At 38.8% G+C, this 25,697-nt stretch overlaps 2 protein-coding genes across 8 annotated transcripts; one reads left to right on the forward strand and one right to left on the reverse strand.

Annotated features, from left to right (window-relative positions):
• Nucleotides 1–10,592: 10,592 nt before the first annotated feature.
• On the reverse strand, nt 10,593–13,040 carry LOC116195579. Of its 6 annotated transcripts, none has more exons than XM_031524860.1 (4): nt 12,811–13,039; nt 12,345–12,583; nt 11,557–11,707; nt 10,593–11,443 (listed from the first exon to the last, which is right to left on the reverse strand). In XM_031524860.1, the coding sequence occupies exons 2-4, from the start codon at nt 12,405–12,407 to the stop codon at nt 10,905–10,907; spliced, it is 753 nt and encodes a 250-aa protein (XP_031380720.1). In that variant the 5' UTR covers nt 12,408–12,583; nt 12,811–13,039; the 3' UTR covers nt 10,593–10,904. The 6 variants fall into 6 exon arrangements, with proteins under 6 accessions (XP_031380720.1, XP_031380712.1, XP_031380738.1 ...); XM_031524852.1 differs by having other exon boundaries at nt 12,345–12,587; XM_031524878.1 differs by lacking the exon at nt 12,811–13,039 and adding an exon at nt 11,817–11,913 and having other exon boundaries at nt 12,331–12,449.
• Nucleotides 13,041–15,940: 2,900 nt separating this feature from the next.
• LOC116192046 lies at nt 15,941–16,828 on the forward strand. 2 transcript variants are annotated; one of them, XM_031520448.1, is made up of 3 exons: nt 15,941–16,274; nt 16,390–16,446; nt 16,561–16,828. In XM_031520448.1, exons 1-3 carry the CDS (start codon nt 16,040–16,042, stop codon nt 16,569–16,571), a joined length of 303 nt encoding a protein of 100 aa, XP_031376308.1. In that variant the 5' UTR covers nt 15,941–16,039; the 3' UTR covers nt 16,572–16,828. The 2 variants fall into 2 exon arrangements, with proteins under 2 accessions (XP_031376308.1, XP_031376307.1); XM_031520447.1 differs by having other exon boundaries at nt 15,952–16,274; nt 16,543–16,828.
• The last annotated feature ends 8,869 nt before the right edge of the window (nt 16,829–25,697 follow it).

The raw sequence follows: 25,697 nt of genomic DNA on the forward strand, positions 1-25,697 counted from the left end.
TTTAGAAATTCAAATTTAACGAGCGTAAAAATTAAAATTCTCGTCTTTGCAATTGGATGTCGAAAAAAATGATCCGAGGTTGGCGTTGTTTTCAGAAAAAATTTACGGATAAAGTTTACACAATTAGAAAAAATTTTCGGCCTTAATTTAGTCTTGAATTTTAAAAATTGACATTGACGCACATGAAATTCAAAGACTACCCATGGAGGATTTTTCGAAAAAATGGTAAATTGGCGCTAAATTGAGAAAATTTCCTATTTCCAAAAGTCGTGGGTGCTCGAGCAATTAACCGGAAATACTTCCCTCCGATGGATGGCAAAAATGACGATTTTTCCCGTCTGAAGCCGGTAGACCGAAATTGGGTGCTGACAATCACAAGAATTTATTGTTTAATTTCCCTAATCCCTACAATTGAGAGGTTTTAAGGAGTTTAAGCTTGGCAAATCCTGATGAAAGTCGTTCAGAAAAGGGGCCGAGAAGGAACATATTTAGGATGGAGAACTATATGAGGATGTGGATTTTTTTTCTTTTTGCGATTATCTGACGATTTAGGGAAACACGGGTAATTGTTGATTGGATTAGATCGCGGCCGAAGCCTGAGTAGCGGAGGTAGAAAAGGAAGAAGAAAGGAGGAAGAAGAGGATGATAGTTGGGTCCCGAAGTTCGAGTTGGGGGATTTCGACCAATGGATGGGTTCTATCATACACCAGGAGACGCCGGAGACCACTGCCCTATGGATGAGGTCATTTATCACTTGCTAAGGCACCAACAACTTCATCCAGGCAGTGATATCCCTCAATGAGGTCACCGCCATCGGAATAACCCAAACCCTAGCAAATTGGGGTTTTGGGTAATTTTTTTTTTAAAATTTTTTTATTTTATGATTCTTTAATTAGGTCGAATGCCCTTTTTGGCCCTTGAAAATGTCATATCTCATGTATATGACTTATTTTGATAAAAAAAAATTGATCAACGAGGGTAAAGTGCTCATTTCTCATGGAGGATGGGGCGTCGGGCAAATTTTTAAAGGTCGGAAGCAAATATTATCTTTTTCTGGCTCAACAATCAATGATTGTCCATTAATAACAAAAATGATACATGGTAAAATGTTCAAGAGAAGATTACAAGAACAAAGACTAGATCGGTAGGCATTGACGATAGCCGGAACCCCATAATGTCCATTATTGATCGGGAGAAGGAAAAATGGGAAGGAAAAGGAAAAAAAGGAGAAAACCACCAGGATCGGAGACGAACGGGAGGTAGAGAATGGCCACGGCTTCTAGATTTTCGGTGGCATGGCGCCGGACGCGCCCGGTAACGGAGGTTGTAATAAGGTTTCCTAGGCTTTAGGGGAGAGAGAAGGAAGGGGAAGGAAGGGTACGGAAAAATTCTTGAAAGGGAAGGAGAGAGGAGGAATGGGGCAAATGTTATCTAAGTCCATAATCGGAGAGTAAACTGCATTTTTCTCTTACTTTATTATTTTAGGAAAAAAAACACTTTTTTTCATCCTTAATTTTTTGTGCTTTTACCACTTTAATTGGAAACTTTTTTTCTTACTTCCATCATTGACCTTTCGCGTTTTCGCTCATTTTAATCTGAACTCAAAATTTTCATTAGGGTTGGGTAACGTGGATGTTGAAGGCAATCAACAAGCCACGTGTCATTTTTATGTTTTTTGATATTTTCTTTAAATAAAAATCATTATTTTGAAAAAAATAGCTAAAAGTGAAAAAGATAAAAAGAATTTATAGGACAATACAACAGAGGGGACAAAGATGAAAGGCGGGGGCTAGAGGCGTCAGTTGCCACCAATGCATCTTCGAGATTGTGGGAATACTCAGAGGATGATCGCAACCATTTGGTTGGCACCGATCGGCACCCCCGCCTGGCTAACTAGAGGGTGGGGATTCGTCCAGCAGCGTTCCACGCCGCCACCACACCCCCTTTCCTTCCCCACCCCCTCCCCCTCCCAAAAAAAAAATGGTCACTAATGTCGTCAGAGAATGCCAATGACTTTGGGAGGAGTGGTGGCCACCGGTCGACTCCATCAACCCTCAAATCGATTGAGATCTCAACTTTGAGGGCTTAGTCTATTCGAGGGAGGGGGACGTCAAGCCACGACCACCACCTCCCCCGTTCTTCCCCCATTGGTGAACATGGAAGGAAGGGATGGGGCCATCAATGATATATGTATCCCTTCACTCCTTTTTCGGCTCTTCCCTTAAGCCGAGCCCATGCGATTATTTTTAGTTATTGTAAATTAATTTTTTCGGTTATGAAAGGAGGTCCATAAAACTAGTATAATGAAATAGAAATGCTAATAATTAATAAAAGGACTTAAGTAGTCCCACTGGATATTGAACCTAGAATCTCTTGATTACTAGGCGGAAACTTGCATCAGCTACTTTCGCTTTTGATTAAATTAATTTCTATTTAAAGAAGATATTAAAATCTATGGCAGCACCACTAACGGGGAAATTGACATTCAAACCAAAGTTAGAAAAAAGTGAAATTTTGGGGATAAGAATGACGAAAAATGTGTGTATATGACCAGCTAAGAGATTTGCAACATGCAAGAGGAGCCAAAGAGATCGATGCTTTTATTGATGGTTCTTGTGAGTTATGAGAGAAAGATTTGCATCATGCATTAATTTGACCATTTTCTTCTTATCTATACACAACCCAAGCAAAGAGACTCCGTAGCAACAATTTAATAGGGGTGCGCACAGATACCAGGTATACCCGGAACCAGTCGAAACCTACCCATTAGGGTAAGGTCTGGGTAGCTCGTATTGAAAATAGGGTAGGGTTCGGGTATTAAAACTAAGAATCGATGAAAACAGGTTTCGGTTCCGGTTCCGGTTCCTGCATATAGGTACTTAGAACCGGAATCGAAACCGGTACCTGGACCATATTATAATTTCCCTAGTTATATTCATATATATATTTTTCCATTTTACTTTACTCTATTCCCCTCTCTCCCTCTTTATCTCTCTCTTCTTTTGGTGAAAGCTTCACATTCCTTATCGTCGGCAGCTTTGGTTTGACGATGATAGGTGTATCATCGGTGAGGCCTGATCGTATAACAAATGTTTAGTTTTGTGGATGGATTCATGAGACATATTACACTTTATTGTAGATGTATTGTGGATTTAATTTAAATTTATGTTAATATTCTGTTATGCATAATTACTAATTATGGATGAGACATTTTCGATTTTATTTAGCAAGACAAAAAAATTTACAGGTTCCAACAGAGTACTCGGAACTCGTGGGATAATACAGATTCCGAGTAGGTTCCGGTTCTATGACTCAATATGATAGAGTCCAGTTCCAAAATCTTGGAACATGTTCCTTATAAGGTAGGGTCCGGGTACAATGAAAAAGCAGGGCATTCGGAACTGAACACCCCCACAATTTAATCTACATCAATATATATTATTATTATATCTATGGCAAATTACACAAAAAAAACCTAAATTTTGTAAAACGTCTAAATTTTGTCCTAAATTTTAATTTATAACAAAACAAACCATAAGTTTTCTAAATTGTCTAAAAAATGACCTCCGTTATAAATTTCGTCAATTTTGCATACGTGGACGGTTAACTTCAGACATAAATTAATAAACAAATAAGATAGGTTAAATAAAAAAATTCAAATTTTCAAAGAAGTCTCAATTTCATCATAAATTTAGTATGTAATGAAAAAAAAAACCATATGATTTATCAGATAATGTATAAAATTTGTGGGTCTCGTGAAGTCCACGTAGGCAAATAGATGACAAACTTAACAGAATGGTAACGGGAGGTCAAATCTGAGATGATTCTCAAAACATGTGGTTTTTTTTGTTACAAAACAAAATTTATGACAAAACTGAGACATTTTACAAAATTTAGGTTTTTTTGTGTAATTTGCCCTATATATATATAAATAAAATCACAGTCTAATTTTCACATCGCCATATTATCAAAAATAAGAAACGGAGCTATCTCATTTTACCACATCATCGCTTATGCATTAATGAAATTTTTTATTATTAATTATACAGTAAAATATATATATATATATATTATTTGCATATTAGCCCAACGGAATATATACTATACACATTAGCTGCTATTATATATACTCTTATCAACTGATGATAATCAAAATTAAGTGATTCCCAACTCAACGTGCATTATGGACGCACAAAATCCAAACAATGAAGGATTATCCTTATATATATAATGTATAAGGATATATGCATGAATGCACACATACATATTCTAATTAGGGAAAATAGCCTCATATAGCATAATTTTTACCTTATTTTCACTTCCTATCACATTCTTAAAAGTTGTCACGATCTAGCACGAATAGTCATTTTATTCCCGAATTTAGCACGCCGTTAAACTCCGTCTAAAAATCGTTAAACACCGTTAGACGGAGTTTAACGGTGTGCTAGATCCAGGAATAAAATGGTGATTCGTGCTAGATCGTGACAACTTTTAAAAATGTGCTAGGAAGTGAAAATAAGGTAAAAATTGTGCTACATGGGGCTATTTTCCCTTTAAAAAATATTTACCACTCTTTTCGGTGTTCTGATTTTGATAATTTTAGTGAACCGTATAAGCACAAAATGAGGTGAAACTTTTACCCCATGTTCCTGATGTTATTATAAAGCTGCACACAAATTTTCAGATTTTTCTAGATGGTGAATTTTCAGATAAAAAATATTTACCTCTTTTTTTGGTGTTGTGATTTAGGTAGCTTTTGTGAATCATTCGATCTCAAAATAAGGTGAAACTTTTTCCCCACGTTTCTAATATTATTATAAAACTCCACACAAATTTTCAAATTTTTCTGAACGGTGAATCTTCAAAATAAAAAATAATTACCATTCTTTTTTATGCTCTGATTTTAATAGTTTTTGTGAACCGTCAAATCTAAAAACGAGATGAAAATTTTCCCCATGTTCCTAACATTATTATAAAGCTCCTCACAGATTTTCAAAATTTTTTGGACGGTGAATATTCAAATAAAATATATTTACCCATCTTTTCGATGTTTCGAATTTGATAGTTTTTGTGAATCATCCGAGCTCAAAACAATATGAAAATTTTACCCCATGTTCCTGATGTTATTATAAAGCTCCACACAAATTTTCAAATTTTTATGGATGGTGAATCTTCAGATAAAAAATATTTACCTCTTTTTTTGATGTTGTGATTTAGATAACTTTTGTGAATCGTCCGATTTCAAAACGAGGTGAAATTTTTACCCTACGTTCCTGATATTATTATAAAGCCCTGTACAAAATTTCAAATTTTTTTGGGAGTGAATCTTCAGATAAAAAATAATTACCATTCTTTTCGGTACTCTGATTTTAATATTTTTGTGAACCGTCCGATCTCAAAACGAGATGAAACTTTTTCCCCATGTTCCTAACATTATTATAAAGCTCATCACTGATTTTCATATTTTTCTGGGCAGTGAATTTTCAGATAAAATATATTTACCTATCTTTCAGTGTTCCGACTTTGATAGTTTTTGTGAATTGCCCAATCCCAAAATAAGATGAAACTTTTACCCCATGTTCCTGATATTATTATAAAACTCTACACATATTTTCAGATTTTTCTGGGTGTTGAATTTTCAGATAAAAAATATTTACCCATTTTTTCGGTATTCTGATTTTAATAGTTTTTGTGAATCGTTCGATCTCAAAAATAGCTTAAACTTTTAACCCGTATTCCTGATATTATTATAAAGCTTCACACTAATTTTCAAATTTTTCTGGGAGGTGAATCTTCAAATTAAAAAAAAAAAAGAAAATTGCCTCATATAACACAGTTTTTATCTTATTTTCACTTCCTAACACGTTTTTAAAAGTTGTCACGATATAGCACAAATCACCATTTTATTTCCGGATCTAGCACACCGTTAAACTCCGTCTAACGGTGTTTAACGGTTTTTAGACGGAGTTTAACGGCGTGCTAGATTCGGGAATAAAATGACGATTCGTACTAGATCGTGACAACTTTTAAAAACGTATTAGGAAGTGAAAATAAGGTAAAAATTGTGCTATATGAGGCTATTTTCCCTTTTAATTATAATAATTAATTATCTTTCTATATTGGGCACGCAGGTTAAGAAGAGGACGAATACACTGCATTTCCTGCAATAATCTCAATGCGTCCACTCACACAAAACCCTCCTTCCTAATTGGGACGAAGGTTTATCATACAATCACATACATCTATATATATGCATGCGTACTAGCTATATACAACTTACTCTATGTATGAAATATTAACCACATATTATTAGAACTGATGGGTCAGCCAACGAAATGCCAACTCGCTTACCTCCGGAACAAGGTTTATCATTCAATCTCATACATCTATATATGCGCATGCGTACTAGCTATATACAACCACATACATATATGCATGCGTACTAGCTATACAACTTACCTAACTATGGATGAAATATTAACCGCATATTATTAGAACTGATGGGTCAGCCAACGAGATGCCAACTCGCTTACCTCCAAAACAAGGTTTATAATTCACTCACATACATCAATATATGTGCATGCGTACTAGCTATACACCACCACATATATATATGCATGCGTAATAGCTATACAACTTACCAATGTATGAAAAATATCAACCACATATTATTAGAACTGATGGGTTTTCTGATGAGGAAATTTTACAAATTAATTATATGATCAATATTATATAATTTTATTATGATTAACGGAAAGGCATGTGTATTGCATGTGAATACTATGATCTTTTAATGCTTTCAAATAAATTTTACCGATATAATCAAAGAGTATAAGCCCATTATATGCATTGAAAAAGGTGTGATAAAGTAAGTAATTATTGAGCACTTGTAAAACTTGTTCATGTAGTCGTGAAAAACACAAATATTTGTTACATCTAGGAAATATACACAGAGGTACATTTATGTATTTATGTGTACTTAATTGATAAGTTCAATGAAACAATTTGTTATCAAAAAAGAAATTAAATATCAGAATGACATAAAAGGCTATATAATAATATACAGACCCTAAGAACTACGGTGATTTGGTTCCACATTATTAAGCATCATAAATCTCGTAAATTAAATAACTTTATTATTAAGAGAAATTAAACAACATGCTTCTTTCACAGTAAATGACTCTTCTTTATGACAAACTAAGAAGTAATTGGGAGGAAGCCTTCAACAAATACATCACACTCTTCAGTTTATTTAAGAAGGAATAAAATAGTCCTTGTATATAATAATTAGAAAAGAGATGGTAGGTGTAGATTTTTTTTTTAAAAAGAAATATGCACTACTGCTATGGCTTGGAGACAATATTGTTGAGCAATCACGTACGTTTGTTCAACATGCATCCCATGAATATTATCAGTGCTTCCAAATTCTAGCAAAACAAACTCTTTTTTTTTTAAATGCACAAACAAGCTCAATTTTCTAAAACTCCAATTTCAAAATTATAGAACTAAATCTTCTATCGAATATTTCTAAAATTATATTTAGAAACTCGGAACTTTTTTTTTCATAAGAGTTAGTGTCAAGTGTCATAATATAATGTTATGTGGTGACATTATATCATAATAATAAATATAATGCACAAAATTGCGGCTTTTATTATTATTGTTGTTGATATTGTCTTTGTTATTACCCGGAGGAAAAAATAATAACAACCATTTTTCTTGTACTGGTATCCATAAGTTCAATGGGTTCCAACTAATCAAGTTCGAGTTGGGTCGGCCCATTAAAAGATAAAACTCTTTTAGAGTAAATTTTCTCAATTCGTAAGATTCGAACTTGAGACTTTATTTAAGGAGAATAAATACTTGATCATTTGAATAAAACCACATTGGTATAATAATAAAAATTATCACATTAAAGGTAAAACAGTAGAAATACAAATATAACTCCCTCATTCTCTCACATATCCCACTTTTCTCACATTTGTCTTTTCTCTTCTTTCTTTTTTGCATTTTTTAAGTTATTTATTTTCTCCAAGAATGCAATTCATTTGTAAGTCTAACATGGGCCAAAATATCAATTTTTATGCTTACTGAATTTTTAATCTCTTTTTTCAGTAATTTGGTAATCACTTAAAAAAATAGTTGATTTCATGTTAACACCTGTATTATCTTAATAGCGCCTAACAGGCAAAATCTCTAGAAAAATAAACTTGAAGATACTTATAATAAACAAAGAAAATCAAAAAGTAAAAATACCGAATTTCAAAAGGTAAACAAATTAAACATGTTTGAGACTCTATATAACTGAGAAAATATCCTCTATTGTTTCAAGTCTTTCCTATTTTCGTCTTCCTTCTTTGTGAAACATTACAAGGCCAACAAGTTAAAGACATTCAAGTGATGTTGTATCACGTGATACGTATGTTGTCATCAATAAAAAATCATACGGTAGTGATCATGATGTATGGAACGTATATTCTCTATACACATGGAAATATAACGAAGAACACACGAAAAATAAAAAGCACACTCAACAATACTTTTAAGCAAAAAGTAAACGAGTTTTCAAAGAACGTTACGGAAGCCATTCACTGCAAAATAGATTTCTATTACCAGCCTCCATACAAATAGCTCAATGATATGTCACTCCCAAGATTTAACGAACTATCGGGAGATCTTTTAATATGCACTCTAATGAAAAATTTGAGGAACTTATAAATCTTTGGATGAAATTGAAGGAACTTAGAAGTTGGAATAGAGTTTTAAAATCTCATAATAATTAAACAAAAAATTTCAAAGGGAGGGAAGAAGGAGAATCTCTGAAATTAGATACCAAAGAACGTAAAAAGAAAAATTTTCTAAAAAATGAGAAAATGGACATGTATAGTTTGTAAAACATCGTGTCTCTTCAATAAATAGACACATCTCTTCAATATACACTCATATTCGTGATCTGAAAAAAAAAACGTATTCACCAAACTCTCGATTAGACATGTCTTTAAACGATCAAGGGACATGACGTATAAATTTCACAGGCACATTAAATTTTAAATCATCAATATAAAAAATAAAAAAGAAATACAGAAATATCCACATTTTATGAGTAAATAATTTTCATCATATTAATGGAGGATGATCACTTAGAAATAGTACCAACATACATAAAGATATATACATACCTTAATAATTATGAATTCAACCATAGGATTACATGTAACCAATAGAATATGTAAATTTTAAAATATTAATTATTCTTAGATCAAACAATACTAAAACTCTGTGCTTACATGCGAGTCTAACATTCACAAATTAGGTTATTCTTTCATGGACATAAGCAACAATAATTTGAAAAAAAAACTTAATTTCATTCACCAATAAATTCACAGACATGATCTTATAGAAGGATAATCACATAATATTTGGTGCATGAAATGTGAGTTAATTTGGATATGAAACAATAAAAAGACTCTGGCCAGAATTTGAGAATGGTACTTATTGAAAGATAATGAGTCACCAAACTATAGTATAAAAAGGCAAAAAAAAAGGGGCAAGGGTATTTTATGAAGAAAAGTTGGAGAAATAACGTAGAGAGGTCATACTTTTATATATAGTATTTAAAATTCTCAATATCAGATATAGGCCATTTTTGCATTTTCAGATATCACATCACTCTCTTTGTTCCCAATGACTACAAAAGAAATTATCGTCGAAGTTCAATTAGGTTTATTCATAATTTATATTAACATGTATGGGATTCTCTATCTATTACACCATAGTGAACCGAGTATAGCAATGACAGAAGAATGTTTAAATATGTTGGGGCAACGAATGTTGAAAACGAACATATGATGCATTGAACTTTGAAACTATAAATCTATGTGAAAAAATAAGACAAACGTACCCGTGATGAATGATTAACTCGGTTGGGACGAATTAGGGGCAATGAAATGTAAAAAATAAGTGATGAATAGAAATACTCAATATATATATATATATATATATATAGAGTGAAAGTATGCAAACAAAACTTACGAGCTGAAGAAGTATCAGAAAAAGTCACAATGATATATAGAATGAAAATGAATAATGAATGGGAAGAATCTATATATATATAGAGAGAGAAAGTGCGCGATCAAAATTCACGAACTGAAAATATGCGAGAAAAAATCATGAAAATACATGAGTATTTTTGAAATACTAAAAATTAGTGAAAGTATATGATTAAAACTTACGAGTCAAAAATGTACAAAAAAAAATCACAGGAATATATATAGTGAAAATGAGTAATGTATGAAAAGTCAATATATATAAAGGGAGATAGAAAGTGAAAGTATGCGACCAAAATTCACGAGCCGAAAATATGTTGAAAAAATCACGAAATAATATTTTTAGGATATTAAAAATTGAAAATATGTTGAAAAAATCACGAAATAATATTTTTAGGATATTAAAAATTAAAAAAACTCATCGTACTTTTATATATAATATATATATAGATTTTCCAGGTCCAGACTTGAGCATAAAAAGAGACTGCGGGATGAATTGCTTCACAGTAGCAAGTAGATCGCAAGGTGTGCAAGATTGCAAAGCTATTGTCCGTGAAAAGGCTATAAGTTAGCTGTGCCAGACAACGTCACCCCTGAAGGGTTAGCATCTCGTCTATTGTTACATTGCATAACATTCTGACCGACTAGTACACAGTAGTCAAGTCAGTACGGGGTTTCCAATCCTTCAGCAAACTTAAACTGGCTGTACATTAGCTGTCCACTACTACAAAGCTAGAGGCATACCTGCTCATACCCAGAGTCAAAAAAAGGAAAAGAAAAAACATGGACCCCATGATCAACTCAGAAGGACACAAGACCGGAGGAATGGAACAGATCCAGCTTGATTATATTGTTTTGTTAAGCCCACGTGCCCTTAAGCAGGGTATTGGACGTGGATGCTGAAGCATCCTCTCCGAACGTGCAGATCAGATCACAACAGGATGCATCTGTCTTAAGATCCAAGCCTAGCTCCTCTTCTAAATCGTCGGAAGCTGCTATCAGCAGGAACTCACACCCCTCATAGTTCAACATGTCTGGGGGATCAGCTGGTCCCCACATTAGTTGCCCGAATTGCCCCTGCAGGTGCGCCGGGAACAATGCCTTGCGCTTGTTCTGTATCCCTCTGAACCGCCCACCATCGCCCTCACCCCCATGTAGGTCGGGGTTCCTTATCTGTATGAGGAATGAGCCCTCTCTTTCAATGTTGAGCGATCTCTGTGGCCCATTTTCATTGTCTTCGCCCGGGAACTCGAGCCTGTAAATCAGATGAGTATGAGCCTTCTTGCTGCTCTTGGTCCCAGAAGAGGTGTTGTGTCTCAGGATGCGGTATATACCTTCACCCACTGCTCGTGCAGGGGGGGAGTGCCGATGCCCTCTCGTTGCTGTATCATATTCCTCTGCCAAGTTCAAGAGAGAGAGGGATTGATGATGTCAAGTCCGTAATTATCAGTTGGTTCAACTGCACATACCAGGCAATATAATCTTATACAGCGCGAAATCATCCACTTACCTCCTCTAAGGGCTGTTTTCGCATCTTCTATGCTGGTGGTAACCATCTCCACGAAGCCCCAGTAAGGACGGCTTCTCTTGGTCGGGTCGGGCAGGCTTTTCCTCCCCATTATTATAAAACGAAACAAGGGCTGCTTCTCAATATTCACCTCCTACGGAATTGGAAAAGAAAAAACTCAAAAATCAAATCAAATTAAAGGGGAAAAACGAATAAGAAGACGGACGACGGTCAACTTAATTTGCCTTCATTCTATTCTATACCCCTAAAACTGGTCTTCGTTGTTCGTACTTCAAGTCTGCTCTGCACACGCACTTATAGCCTCTGTTCTTCTTTATTTATCACGAGCATGTCAAACAACTAGAACGGATTGTGTTAGCTGCAATTGCATTATTATAAGCGGCCATTTCTTTTTTTTTTTTTTCTTTTTTTTTTTTCTGTTACAAGAGAGGTCTATAGACCTAGTACATTGAAATATAAATCTCAATATAAAGGGGTACGGGTAATTCCACTGAATATCGAACCTGAGACCTCTCTTGATCACCAGGCGAGACAAGCGAGAAGTGCGCCACTGTGCTATTTTCTCTCTTAATATAAGCGACCATTTCATTCAACGTATTTAAATACGTAACTAAAGGCTCTGCATGCATGCATGCATGGAGACCGCGGTCGAGATGGGATAATCACCTTATTACCACTTACTACTTTACATGTATAATTATTATGTGTTAATAATTATGAAGCAATTAATTCCAGTAATACTGATAATAACCTCACCTGGGTACCCTTACCGCTAGCTTCATGATCACGGCCACCGGCAGAAGGTGATGACCTGCTGGATGCCTCTCTGTCATTTTTTATTTTGGAGCCTCCTGATGACTCCTTGCCAGAGAGAGCTCGGGCTTGCTTCTCCTCCACAGGTCTCTCTCTGGATTCAGGCCTCAGAACTATGTACAGCCTCTGCACGTCCTCCGCCCCGTGGGCTTCTTCTTTCCCGACTTTTGGCCGGTAGAAGAAGAATATCTCTCCCCTTTCTTGACAAATTACACAAAATAAGCAACACCACATCGCGTGCGAGAGAAATTAACATGCATACATATAGTAAGCGACCGACATTTTGATTTATTGTAATATAATCGATCAGATTAATTACTCATGCATGCATAAGCATGTGACCCCGCAGCATGCCTATAAATTCTGTAGCGTATTTAGTCAATTTCTTCTTAATTAGAAGAGCTAGCTAGCTAGCGCATGCACCTGAATCTCCACTTGGGAGTCACTTCTAGTCTTCACCTCTTCTCCCTGACCCATGTATATTTTTATTTCTTTGGGGGCGGGTTGCGCAGCCAGCCGGGATGATGCGGATGGGTGAGTGAGCGAGTAGTAAGCTCCAGGGCAACCAACCCCAACCTAATCTGTTTTCCCCTTCATATCGATCGAGAATGAACGAGCGAACGAGCGAACGAACTAGATCGGAAGATGAGACAAAATCTCATCTCACCTGCATGCTGGCTGCTAGCTTTAGCTCCCCACTGGAAATGCACGTTGTTCGTTTCTCAGTATGCCACGCGCATCTTAACTCACAGCAATGAGCCACGTACATCGAGCTTCCTGGGTTATTCCATCCATCCACAACCACCTTGCAGTTGCTGTTCTTCTTTTTGACCATTTTCCATTTTTCTAAGGTGACATTTTTCTTTTGAATATGTCGTAAATTATCTATATCTTTTATTCTTTTGTGTTAGAAAAGGGAGAAAGAAGGAAGTTAGTGTAACTTTTCTTCCCTTTTACCTTTATAATAATAGAGATTAGAGTCCTGCTCGCGCTACACGCAATATTATGTAAATTTTATTTTGTAATATTTTCAAATATATCTAATAAAATGTAATAATCTCACGCTGACGTTGACGTGGCTCATTACGTGTCAGGAGAAGAAGATGATTGTTATATGTTTTTAGTGGAACGTTATATGATGGTGCAAACTCTTTTGAAGTTGTAACTTAATAGTACAAAATATTTTACAGAAGTTATATAATGGTGCATAATGTTTTTTTAAGTAACTTAAGGGTTCACGGTGAGATCAAATTAGAATTGGGCCTCCTTCGATGTTTCACAGAACATGCTTAGTGGGGCTTTCCCGGATGGGGTTTGTATTGGAAATGGTCTCATAAGCCTCAGCCTCCACACCAACCTCTTCAATGGTTCACTGCCCGACGCCATCAGACGATACCGGAGCCCCGAGATTTTCCAAGTTCAGAACAATGAGTTCCGTGGCAACTTTCCCAGTGGGCTCTGGTCCTTGCCCAAGATCAAAATCATCCGAGCCAAAAGCAACCAGTTCTTGGGGGAGATACCCGACTTGGTATCTATGGCTCTCAGTTGGAACAGGTTCAGATTGATAACAACGGCTTCACCATCATGAATTCGAAGTATTGAATGTTTAGAATTTGAAAATTCAGCTTGGAGAAGACGAAGAAGAAGAATCGAAGAAGAGGAGATCTTGAATCGCTGGAGCTATCTCTCAATCTTCATCTCCGCTATTGATTTTTGTTGGGTCTTCTTGTTTCTTACTTTGAGTAAAGAGAGAGATGAGAGACAAAGAGCGGGGAGAGAGGGGAAAGAGAGACGAGAGAGAGAGAGAGAGAGGGGGGGGAGGAAATATTAGTCTACTGTTTCGGCTACGTCAGAAAGGTGCTGACACGTAGTGAGCTACGTCAGCTTCGCCTTGATGGCGTCAATCGTGAGATGACGGTATGTACTATACTGAAACAACTTTGAAAAATTGTATACCATTAAGTAGCAAAAAAAAAACTATTTGTACCATATTGTAATATTTTTTAAATTTTTTTGACCACTAGTATAATTTACCATTAAAATTAATTACTCATTTATTGATTATTTCTTTGCAACCTAATAATGGCCATTAATTTTCTAATTTTACTTTTCGAGGGTAATTGTGGGAGAAGTAAAGTTAGACAATATAGTAATAATAGATAATGCTTATATGAAAAATAATATACAATATTTGCATGGGTTTTAATATTCAAACTAAAATTACTTTATGTTTCGGGTCGCAGGTCACATTCTAGTACTATTATAAAGAGAGAAGAAAGTGATTGGTGTACTTTTTTTCTCCCTCCAAAATGCCTTTTTTTTATAATAATTATAAAATAATTTATGTTGCGTTTGGTTTGTTAGTAACATTTTAAAATCAGATTTTGATTTTGAAAAAGAGTGGTATAAATGGTTATGTATGGGGTCCATCTTTTGATTTTGTATGAGTTATATGATTTTAATTTTGAAAAAAAAGCGGTATAAATGAGATCCACCATTTGACTTTGTATAAGTTATTTTGTTTTGTTGCGGATAAAATTAAATTAAAGTAAAATTTTAAAATCTCACTTCGAATCCAAATGGAGCATTACTTTCATGGTATTAGACCTAAAGCCTCCTTTATACCTAAAAAAATTAACATCCATTAGGGGATCTGTAATTAGTAATCTATATCTATCTATATGTTAAGTAATCAGTGTGCTGTCACTAGAACCTCACGTTCCTACAATGAGAAGCTTCCATGTAATCAATCTCAGCAAATCATTAGTTCATGGTTTATCGACTCTTTCACGTTTTCTGGATTAAACATATACATAAATACATATACATTAACTAAAATGATTTTATTGTGGAATTTATTTAGTTGCAATTCCCGCTACTGCCCCCGGGGAGTGTTAAAGAGTTTCCACATTAGCTACCATTAATTTTCATAAATTCATTTAAAAAGTATAAACTAAAAAATGTTAAATGCAAATGTTCGTGAGAGATCTCTGTTCGTTTTACGAGATTCTTTCATATAAACGTTACACTCATTTATTTTCAATGTTCTCTATAATTAGTAAATAAATTCATAAGTAATTTATAAATTATCAACTAAATATAGTGTAAACCATCATATTATTGCAATTTCATTATATATTTACGAAAGATTTACCAAAATATATAAATACAAATGCACGCGCAATATGCAGGTAAGAGGACTAATTTCAAGTAGTTTTCCTGCTTCCCCACAATTTCCTCTTCTTCCTTTCTATCTCTATCCTCACATTATGTACCCTCTCAGTCCTTCCAACATTCAAATGAATAAACCATTTTTTTTAATGATTTTCTTAATTAATTTTCATTAATTGATGTTTCTAAGCAATAATATATTTATATATTATGAAAAATTACATTATTACATTTTAAATTTAAAATATTAATTACATAACACTGCCTGTAGTACTGTGAGTCTCTTGTATTATACTATAGTAAAACAAAATAGGTCCTTCTGAAAGACAACATCACACGTGCTTTTGCTCTTGTTTTTCTTTTTGGAGAAGTGGTGGACCATCTTTTCACGGTTGTCCAGAAAATACTCTTCAAAAGAGTTTATCCATGTTTCTTTTTCCAGTTAGCATACAACTTGCACCGTTTTCTCAAATGCAGCATTATGTTCCTCCATTTTGGAATTCTGCTCCTTCGTTATAGCCTTCTCCACTGTAGCCAATTTTCTCGGGTCAGACACCGGCGTTCTGTTGCAACTAACATGGCGTCCAGTAGCTCAGCCCCGACAGTTACCCCTGGTCATAATTCACTGGAGAGGCTCTCCATGCTTCCTGAGAACCAGCTTCAGTGCCTCCTTACACTGGCTAGTGGCGACAACCCTGGATTTGAGCGACTCTGCAGTAAGTGTTTCGTGACTATTAATTCAAGCGTGGAATGGATTATCGATTCTGGAGCTTCACATTATGTGACTGGAGATATAAACCAGTTAGTTGACGTTGTCTTGATTAATAATAGACCCACTGTCCGTGTGCCGAAGGGCACCGCACGAGCTACTCAGTCTGGAAAAGTCAGGTTTGGTGATTTATTACTCAATGATGTTCTGTTCATTCTTGATTTCAACTGCAACTTATTATCTGTTGCTCAATTGCTGAGAGATTATGATTACAGTGTTCACTATATGTCAAGATTGTGCTTGATAGAAGACCGTACATCAGGGAGGATGATCCCTACGGGTGAGTCTCATGGGGGATTCGGTACTTGTGCTCTATGATATCTGAGGATCGTACGCAAGCTGTGGCACAGGCGACTTGGACATCCTTCTCCGAAGATTACAATTAAGGGTATCACCACATACATGAATAACTCTCTTAATAATTGTGATATTTGTTATCGAGCAAAACATATTTGGTCTAACTTTTTGCCTAGAATGAATAAAAGTGAGTTTCCGTTTCAATTGGTGCACTGTGATCTCTGGGGTCCCCATAAGATTCATCGTTGTCGGGAGCCCGTTATTTTCTGCCAGTAGTAGATGATTATACTTGATGTGTGTGGTTATATCTACTTCTGACAAGTTCGAGGCGTGACGACATCTAATTGGTTTTTGTACCCTAGTGAAAAATCAATTTAATTGCACCGTCAAAACAATCATCTACGTGCTTTTGGCTCATTATGTTACAACCATAATAATCCAAGGGTCCCCCCCCCCCCCCCCCCCCCCCCCCCCCCAATCATCATCTACGTGCTTTTGGCTCAGGGTGAAGGAAAAGTTAGCTCTATGATCGAGACTCTGCATATTCCTCGGATATCCATATGGGAAGAAGGGATGGAAGGTGTTTGATCTCGAGAGTCATGAAGTCATTGTTTCTAGAGACGTTCGTTTTTGCGAAAAAGAATTCCCATTCGCAACAGTACACTCAAACCATGACAGACTAGGGAGATTATTTGCGGACTCAGGGGGAGATGCAATTCAGGGGAGAGCTATCTCCATTCCAAACAGCGGGCATTCCATCGGGAAAAAACAATAATGGGCCAGATTTAGTAGAGTCGGACTCACCCAAGCCCGCTTGCTCACGGCAGTCATCTTCTTCGGGCTCACGATCATCTAGGCCTCAGTCTAGTCCCATTTCGGGCCGTTCACCTGGGAAGTTTTCTTCTTCAGGCTCGCAGCCGTCTGGGCCTGAGTTAAGTCCAATCAGTTCTTCTGGGCAGCCTACTACATCCTCAGCTCGATTGCCTGATTCAATCCGACTCGACTTCGCGTCTGATTTAGTTCGACACGATTCTGCTTGGCTTTCTTCTCCGAACTCTATCCAAGCAGTGCCTTAGCTACGTCGTTCTAAATAGGTAACACGAGTTCCCAGTAAGTTCAATGATTTCGTCTGCTACTCAGCCTGGAAATTAGTTTCGTCCTCCTCACCAGGTATGCCGTATCCTATCAAGCATCATTTATCTTATTCGAATCTTGACAAGCACTGTCTCTCATTTGTTGCTGCTATTTATTCGGATGTTGAGCCTCAGACATATAGACAGGCAATTCGGGATTCTCATTGGCGTGACGCCATGGCCGAGGAAATTCGGGCTCTCGAGTAGAATGGAACTTGGGCAGTAGTTCCTTTTCCAGCAGGCAAACGACCTATCGCTTACAAGTGGGTCTACAAGATCAAACAATGTGCAGACGGTAGTATCGAGAGATATAAGGGCCAACTAGTTGCTAAGGGCTTCACACACGTGGAAGGGGTCAATTTTCATGAGACTTTTGCCCCAGTAACCAAGTTGGTTACTGTTAGATGTCTCTTGACTATAGCAATTGGGAAGAACTGGTTTCTTCATCGGATGGATGTTAATAATGCGTTTCTACATGGCGATCTTGAGGAAGAAGTCTACATGTCTTTACCTCTGAGTTTCTCTTCTTCTACCCCCGGTCATGTCTACCATCTCCGCAAGTCCCTATATGGCTTGCGCCAAGCGTCATGGGACTGGTGGTCCAAGTTTACGCAGGCACTCCTTTGCTATTTTTTCCGACAGTCTGAGCCCGATCATTCCCTGTTCACATATTTGAAGGGGGATAGCTTCCTCGCTGTCCTAGTTTATGTTGATGACCCGATTTTGGCAGGGAATAATGAGCGACAATGCATGGCCTTCAAGGAGTATCTTCATCAGTGTTTAAAGACCAAGGACCTTGGGCTCCTCACTTATTTCCTCGGGATTGAGGTTCTTCGCAAGGATGGTGGTCTTTTTCTCGGTGAGGAAATATACTCTCGATATCCTCACAGAGATCGGAATGCTTGGTGCTCGTTTTACCTACTTCCCCATGGAGTAACAACATAATTTCTGTTGCTTCCGGACCACAGTATTCGGATGCCGATCAGTATTGTCGCCTCGTTAGCCGACTTATCTACTGACCATCACCAGACCAGATCTGCGCTATCCCTTGCATATTCTCTTGCAGTTCATGCATGACCCTGGGCAACGTCACTGGGATGCAGTAGACCGAGTTCTACGTTAACTCAATCAATCACCTGGACATGGAATTTTTCCACGGTCCTCATCGTTATCACTGGCCAGTTATTCAGATTTTGATTGGACTAGTTGTCCCCTGACCAGGCGCTCTAACGCAGCGTACAACGTGAGTAACCGTCACAGACTCGTTGATTTGCGTATGAATACCGGAACTACGACCTTCTATACCTGTTGATTCTACGAATATTAGGAAATAGGCATTAAACTCGAATCGATCCGAGATTGGACAAAGCACGAAAGCTTTGAATTTTATTGATAATCTGAAAAGACGACTCCCCCTGCCCTAGGGCTTACAGAAAGCTTAAATAGGGTATTAAAAAAACCTAAATTGCATAAAAAGAACTAAACTTTCCAAAAATTACAAAATACCCTAATTAACATAAATTGTCTGTTTGAGGCCATAAACGATGGAATTTGCCTTAAATATCGAAAAATCATGGCGAAGCGGTGAGTTTTGCTCCGGAGGCCATTTCCCTCAAAATAGGGCCGTCAGAACCTATTTTTCTCCAGTACCGACTTGCCAAGTCTTCTGCCGCATCATTCTCCCCTGGGTGGAGAGAATTCGTCATCGAATCGTCATCGTCCGAGCTATCACCTATGTAAGGAATCGGGTGCTTAACATTAAACACATCGGCAGTACGAATGTAGCTGGGAAGTTTAAGGCGATAGGTGTTCGAATTGATCTTCTCAACGATCTCCACAGGACCAATCTTTCTAGCAGCGAGCTTGTGGTAGTCACCAACAGAAAATTGATCCTCTGTAAGGACAGCCTAAACAAAATCGCCAACTTCAAACTCCACGTGCCTTCTCCTTCGGTCAGCAACAGCCTTGTATTTCATGGCCGCATTCTTCAAATTATTATGCACAGTTTCATGAATCTCTTGCAGCCCGTGAACGAAGTCAGCCGCCTTACCATGAACCCTGGTCTTATCCTGCACGGGTAACAGATCAAGGGGACCCCGGGGAGTAACAGAATATACCACTTGGAATGGACTGAAACCAGTGCTGCGATTAACAGCGTGGTTGTGCGCAAACTCCGCTGGATTTAACTTCTGATCCCAGCTCTTCACGTGCTCCCCTACTAAATCTCTCAACAGATTACCCAAGAACTTATTAACCACTTCTGTTTGTCCATCTGTTTGCGGGTGATACGCCATACTGAAGTTCAATTGGGTGTTCACCATCTTCCAAAGGCTCCGCCAAAAATGACTCAAGAAGCGGGTGTTCCTATCAGACACAATTGAGACTGGCAGACTATGCAGACGGTATACCTCCCGAAAATACAACTGAGCAACTCGCACAGTATCAGTGGTCTTCTTGCACGGAATAAAATGTGCCATCTTGGAGAACCTGTCTACGACCACATATATAGAATCATTACCTCTTTGCGTACGGGGCAGGCCGATGACGAAATCCTTATTGATATCCACCCATGGCTGCGAGGGAATCGGCAGGGGCATGTACAACCCCGCGTTAGTTGCTGTACCCTTGGACACTTGACAAACCTTACAGCGCTGCACGTACTTCTCCACTTCTTTACGAATTGTAAGCCAGAAATATGATGACTGGTCCAGCTGCAAGGTCCCGTCTCTTTCCACATGGCCCTGGCCGTGTAGCTGCTGAATAATGTGGGCTCGCAAACTACAATCAGGAATACAGAGCTGATTTCCCCTGAAAAGAAAACCATCTTGCAACACGTATTCTGTTCTTTCTCCAGCCCGAACTTTAGTTAGCGTCACAGAAAAATAGGGATCAACTTCAAGCAACTCAGCAAAAGAACTAAAACCAGGTACCTCAACCGTCATCATGTTCAGAATGCTACGCCTTCGACTAAGAGCATCTGCAACGCGATTAGTGACTCCGCTCTTGTGCTTTACCACGAAAGTAAAACACTCCAGGTAAGCCACCCATGATGCATGACGAGCTGACACCTTATCTTGGCTATGGAGGTGCTTCAGGGCCTCGTGGTCGGTATACAAAATGAACTCCTTGTGGAAAATGTAATGTCGCCAATGCTTAATCGCCTGCACTACCGCATAGAATTCCACGTCGTAGGTGTTGTATCTCACTTTCGCCCCCATCAGCTTCTCGCTAAAGAAAGCAATTGGCTTGTTGTTTTGGCTCAAGACTGCTCCAATCCCCACCTTTGATGCATTAGAATGCAACTCAAAGGGCTGCTGAAAATCTAGCAGGACAAGAATCGGGGTGGTCGTCAAATGCTACTTAATATTCTGGAATGCCGTTTCTTCCCCCTCAGTCCACTCGAATTTGCCTCCCTTCATGCAGTCAGTTAAGGGAGCCATAATACTGCTGAAATGAGGAATAAACCGCCTCTAGAAGGAGGTTAACCCATGGAAGCTCCTGACTTCAGTAATGCTCGTTGGTCTAGGCCACTGCCTGACTGCCTCGACCTTAGATGAGTAAACCCTCAAACTATCAGCAGCAACAACATAACCAAGAAAAAGAACTTCTGACCTCATAAAAACACATTTCTTTCAACGCTGCATATAGTTTCTCGCGTCGAAGAACAAAGAGAACTTCACGCAAGTGGGCCAAGTGTTGCTCGGGGTCGGCGCTGTAGATCAAGATGTCATTAAAATATACAACCACACACCGACCAATGAAAGGCCGCAGAATCTGGTTCATCACTCTCATGAACGTACTCGGTGCATTCGACAGCCCAAACGGCATTACCAGCCATTCATATAACCCCTCCCTAGTCTTGAATGCGGTCATCCATTCATCTCCAACACGAATCCGAATCTGGTGATAGTCGTTCTTCAAGTCCAGCTTCGTAAAAATCTTGGCACCACTCAGCTGGTCAAGCAAATCATCCAAGCGAGGAATAGGAAAATGATACCTGACCGTTATCTTATTGATGGCTTGACTGTCTACACACATACGCCATGATCCATCCTTCTTAGGCACTAGAAGTGCCGGGACAGCACACGGGCTCATACTCTCCCGAATAAACCTTTTCGATATCAGCTCCTCCACCTGTCTCCTTAACTCTTCATGTTCAGCCGGGCTCATCCTGTAGTGTGGTCTGTTCGGAAGGGCCGCACCAGGCTGCAAGTCGATATGGTGCTGGATGTCCCGCAAGGGTGGTAGACCATTTGGCAGCTCCTCAGAAAAGACATTCTGAAATTCTTTCAAGATTGGTAAGGACTCACAAGATGTAAGACCCTCCTCCACAACCTCCCTGCCCACGAGAACAAACATATACTCTGCATCATGCAACTCCTCCTGAAATCGGGCAAGGAACAGCAAGTTGGTTGCGATAACCGGAATCGCAGGTTCGGGCTCAATAGCGTCCCTCCCTCTGTTTGGTACTAACACAATCTTTAATCCCATATGCGTGAAGTTGTATTTATTAGTCCGTCCATCATGGCTCACGCTCCTATCAAACTACCAGGGCTTTCCCAACAACAAGTGACATGCTTCTATCATGACAACATCACACCACACAGAGTCCTTATACCGAGGGCCAATAGAGAAAATAACCAGCGCGCGCTTCAACACACTCACTCCACCTCCTTTCTTCAGCCATGCCAGCTTATACGATTTGGGATGTGGCTCACTTCGCAGGCTCAACTTCTGCACAGCTTCAGCAGATACGATGTTCTCGCAGTTGCCCGAGTCTATCATGAAACGACAGACTTTATTCCCGATGGTGCAGGTGGACTGAAAGATGTTGTTACGCAGCCAGTCTTCGTCTGCAGCTCTCGGGGTCATACAAGACCTTCTCACCACCAGATTGGGCACTCCATCTCCAGTCACAATTTCTTCCTCCTCGTCAAACTCGACCTCTCCATCACCTCCAGCTACATAAACTGCGTTATCAGACAATTCCTCTTCAATAAACATCGCCCTTTTTTTTTTCCCTTTTCTGCACTCAGATTGCCGATGCCCGGGCTCTCCACACTTGAAGCACTTCGCCCCGCTACTGCTCGGCCCAATGTTGGCAGGCCTCATCGGACGTCCAGGAACAGCACTACTATCGCTAGCTCGGACGGCCCCACCGGTTCCTGCAACGGCAACACCTCCACCGAACGCCCCGCTGCTCGATCGCTTCTGTTGTCTTTCGATAATCAAGGCCCTCTGATGGGCGGAAGACACATTAACATGGTCGAATAAATTAACCGTGTCCTGTAGCTGCACTCTCAGGCCGCCAATATATCTCGCCACCAGCTGATCCTCGGTTTCCTGAAGCTCATTACGAGTAACCAACTGGTAGAACTCATTGGTGTAATCATCCACCGACCTACTGCCCTGCCTCAAGTTCTGCAGGCGTTGGTACATGATCCTCTGAAAATTATAGGGCAGAAAGGTAGCCCTCATCTTTTTCTTCATCTTTTCCCATGACGTGATCTTCGGTTTGCCCATCCTACTACGGGTAAGCTTCACCTGCTGCCACCACGCCGACGCCCTACCACGCAACCGAGTCGCCACAAGCTGTACCCGCTTGGTCTCAGGTACCCCCTTGAACTCCAAAACCTCTTCTACCGTTGCCAGCCAATCTAGAAACTCTTCTGGCTGCAAACCCCCTTGGAATTCTGGAATATCGGTCCGAATACCCGTCTCCCATCGCTACCTGTCTTCCTCGATTGGGCCCCTTTGTTGTCTTCGTGGAACATCAGCAAAAAAATTCTCCCTTTCCGACTCCGCTTCAGTTTCCTCTCAATCAAGGTCAAAATTCGAATTAGGGTTTCTCCGATTCTGATTCTCCGTAAGTGCAGCCATCTGCTATGTTAGCTGCTTCATCATACGATCCATTCTCTGTTCCATCCTCTAATCCCTTTGATCCATCATCTGCTCCAGATGTCGCAGATTTTCACAATCATGAACATCTTCCACCCGATCCTTCCTCCTGGGCGGCATCGTTGATCCAAGAACGAACGCAGCTCTAATACCAACTGACGCAGCGTACAACGCGAGTAACCGTCACAGACCCGTTGATTCGCGCACGAATACCAGAACTGCGACCTTCTATACCTATTGATTCTACGGATACCGGGAAATAGACATCAAACTCGAATCAATCCGAGATTGGACAAAGCACGAAAGCTCTGAATTTTATTGATAATCTGAAAAGACGACTCCCCCTACCCTAAGGCTTACAGAAAGCTTAAATAGGGTATTAAAAAAGCCTAAATTGCATAAAAAGAACTAAACTTTCCAAAAATTGCAAAAACACCCTAATTAACATAAATTGCCTGTTTGAGACCCTGAAAGATGGAATTTGCCTTAAATTTCGAAAAATCACGGCAAAGCGGTGAGTTTTGCTACGGAGGCCATTTCCTTCAAAATAGGGCCGTCAGAACTTATTTTTCTCTAGGTACCGACTTGCCAAGTTTTCTGCCGCATCACGCTCCATCATTGGCTACTTCATCACTCTTGGCAGTAGTCCTGTTTCCTAAAAAACCAAGAAACATACTACTGTTTCTCGGTCTTCTGCTGAGGTTGAGTATTGGGCTATAGCTACCACAGTGAGCGAAATTCTTTGGTTACGGGCTCTTCTAACTTCCCAAGACGTTTCTCATACTGCTCCAATGAAGTTGTTTGTGATAACCAAGCAGCACTTCATATAGCCTCTAATCCAGTGTTTCATGAGCGCACTAAGCACATAGAAATAGACTATCATTTCATTCGACAGCACATTCGATCAGGCGTCGTGAACATCGCTCATGTTTCCAAGCAATATCAGCTCGCGAACTTTTGTACCAAGGCATTAGGACGTGATCGTTTCCATTTTCTTCTTGGCAAGTTGGGAATTCGTGACCTTCATTCTCCAACTTGAGGGGAGTATTATGGAATTAATGTAAATTAATGGCGAGATATGCTTGTACAATATGATAGAGTATTGTGTATATTAGGATAATTGTATTATAGATAGACAATCACCTTTTTCCTTCTGGTTTAGAATATTTGCCTTATTAGCACATAGCTAGTCATCTGTATAAGTTACATTCTAGAGGAACTAATGAATATGCTGCAGCTTTCTCTCAACCCTATTGGGTCAGCTCAAAGAACATGCTATTTTAAAACTGACTGTAGGCAAAACTTGAACCCTCTCAATAACACTACTTACAATTTTCTGAATCAAAACAGGAGCTGATGTAGCTACTCTTTTGAAAATTCTTGAGTCTCTCTCCTGCCATATCCAATACATATAATATGTCCATAGAAGCTTCAAGATAATACATGGAACTTCCTTCCCGTAATAGATAGAACCCATTCAGATTCAGCTTGCCAACTAACTATAGACCTCCCAATTCCCATTGTACCTAAACCACTTCTCCATATATTTTCTGTCATGGCAAGAAAATAATAAATGGTCTCCAGTAATTTCTTCACATAAACCGCAGAATTCACATTCCCCAACTTGAACTACTTGCCATTGAAGAAGCTTATCCTTCATTTCTAACTTATCCAGCCACAACATCCAACAGACGAAAGCTACCCGGGGTACAGCTCCCGCAAACCAAGCAACTTTACTTCATACAACCTTATCCCTTCTTGGATTCAACAAGTTCCAGGCACTCTTAGAAGATAACTCACCTGAATTGGCTGGTTTCCACCCCTCTATAAAAGAAATTTGTGCAACCAAGGATTGTATAACCTGAGCTTGTGAGTCTCCACTGCGAGGCCAATGCCAAACTCCAATCTTGAGGACACTTCCACTTGGTCTCTCTTGAAATAATAAGAAAACATCGGAAACCATTATTGTGGTATTGAAACATGGGCCTACTGGTAACCATGATTCGTACTAGAATGAGGTCATTGTCCCATCTGCAATTCTA

Source organism: Punica granatum, chromosome 1 (assembly GCF_007655135.1).
Source record: "Punica granatum isolate Tunisia-2019 chromosome 1, ASM765513v2, whole genome shotgun sequence".
Lineage (NCBI taxonomy): Eukaryota > Viridiplantae > Streptophyta > Magnoliopsida > Myrtales > Lythraceae > Punica > Punica granatum.

Excerpts from the sequence above, each read along its gene's own strand:
- LOC116195579 (XM_031524845.1), bottom strand. The coding sequence starts at position 12,621 with ATGTGGTGTTGCTTATTTTGTGTAATTTGTCAAGAAAGGGGAGAGATA. Across the intron at positions 11,708-12,330 it reads CTAGCGGTAAGGGTACCCAG|GAGGTGAATATTGAGAAGCA; the intron begins GTGAGGTTATTA and ends CCAATTCCGTAG. Across the intron at positions 11,444-11,556 it reads GAAAACAGCCCTTAGAGGAG|AGGAATATGATACAGCAACG; the intron begins GTAAGTGGATGA and ends TGAACTTGGCAG.
- LOC116192046 (XM_031520447.1), top strand. The coding sequence starts at position 16,040 with ATGTTCCTCCATTTTGGAATTCTGCTCCTTCGTTATAGCCTTCTCCAC. Across the intron at positions 16,275-16,389 it reads TGGATTTGAGCGACTCTGCA|ACCCACTGTCCGTGTGCCGA; the intron begins GTAAGTGTTTCG and ends GATTAATAATAG. Across the intron at positions 16,447-16,542 it reads ACTCAGTCTGGAAAAGTCAG|TGTTCACTATATGTCAAGAT; the intron begins GTTTGGTGATTT and ends TTATGATTACAG.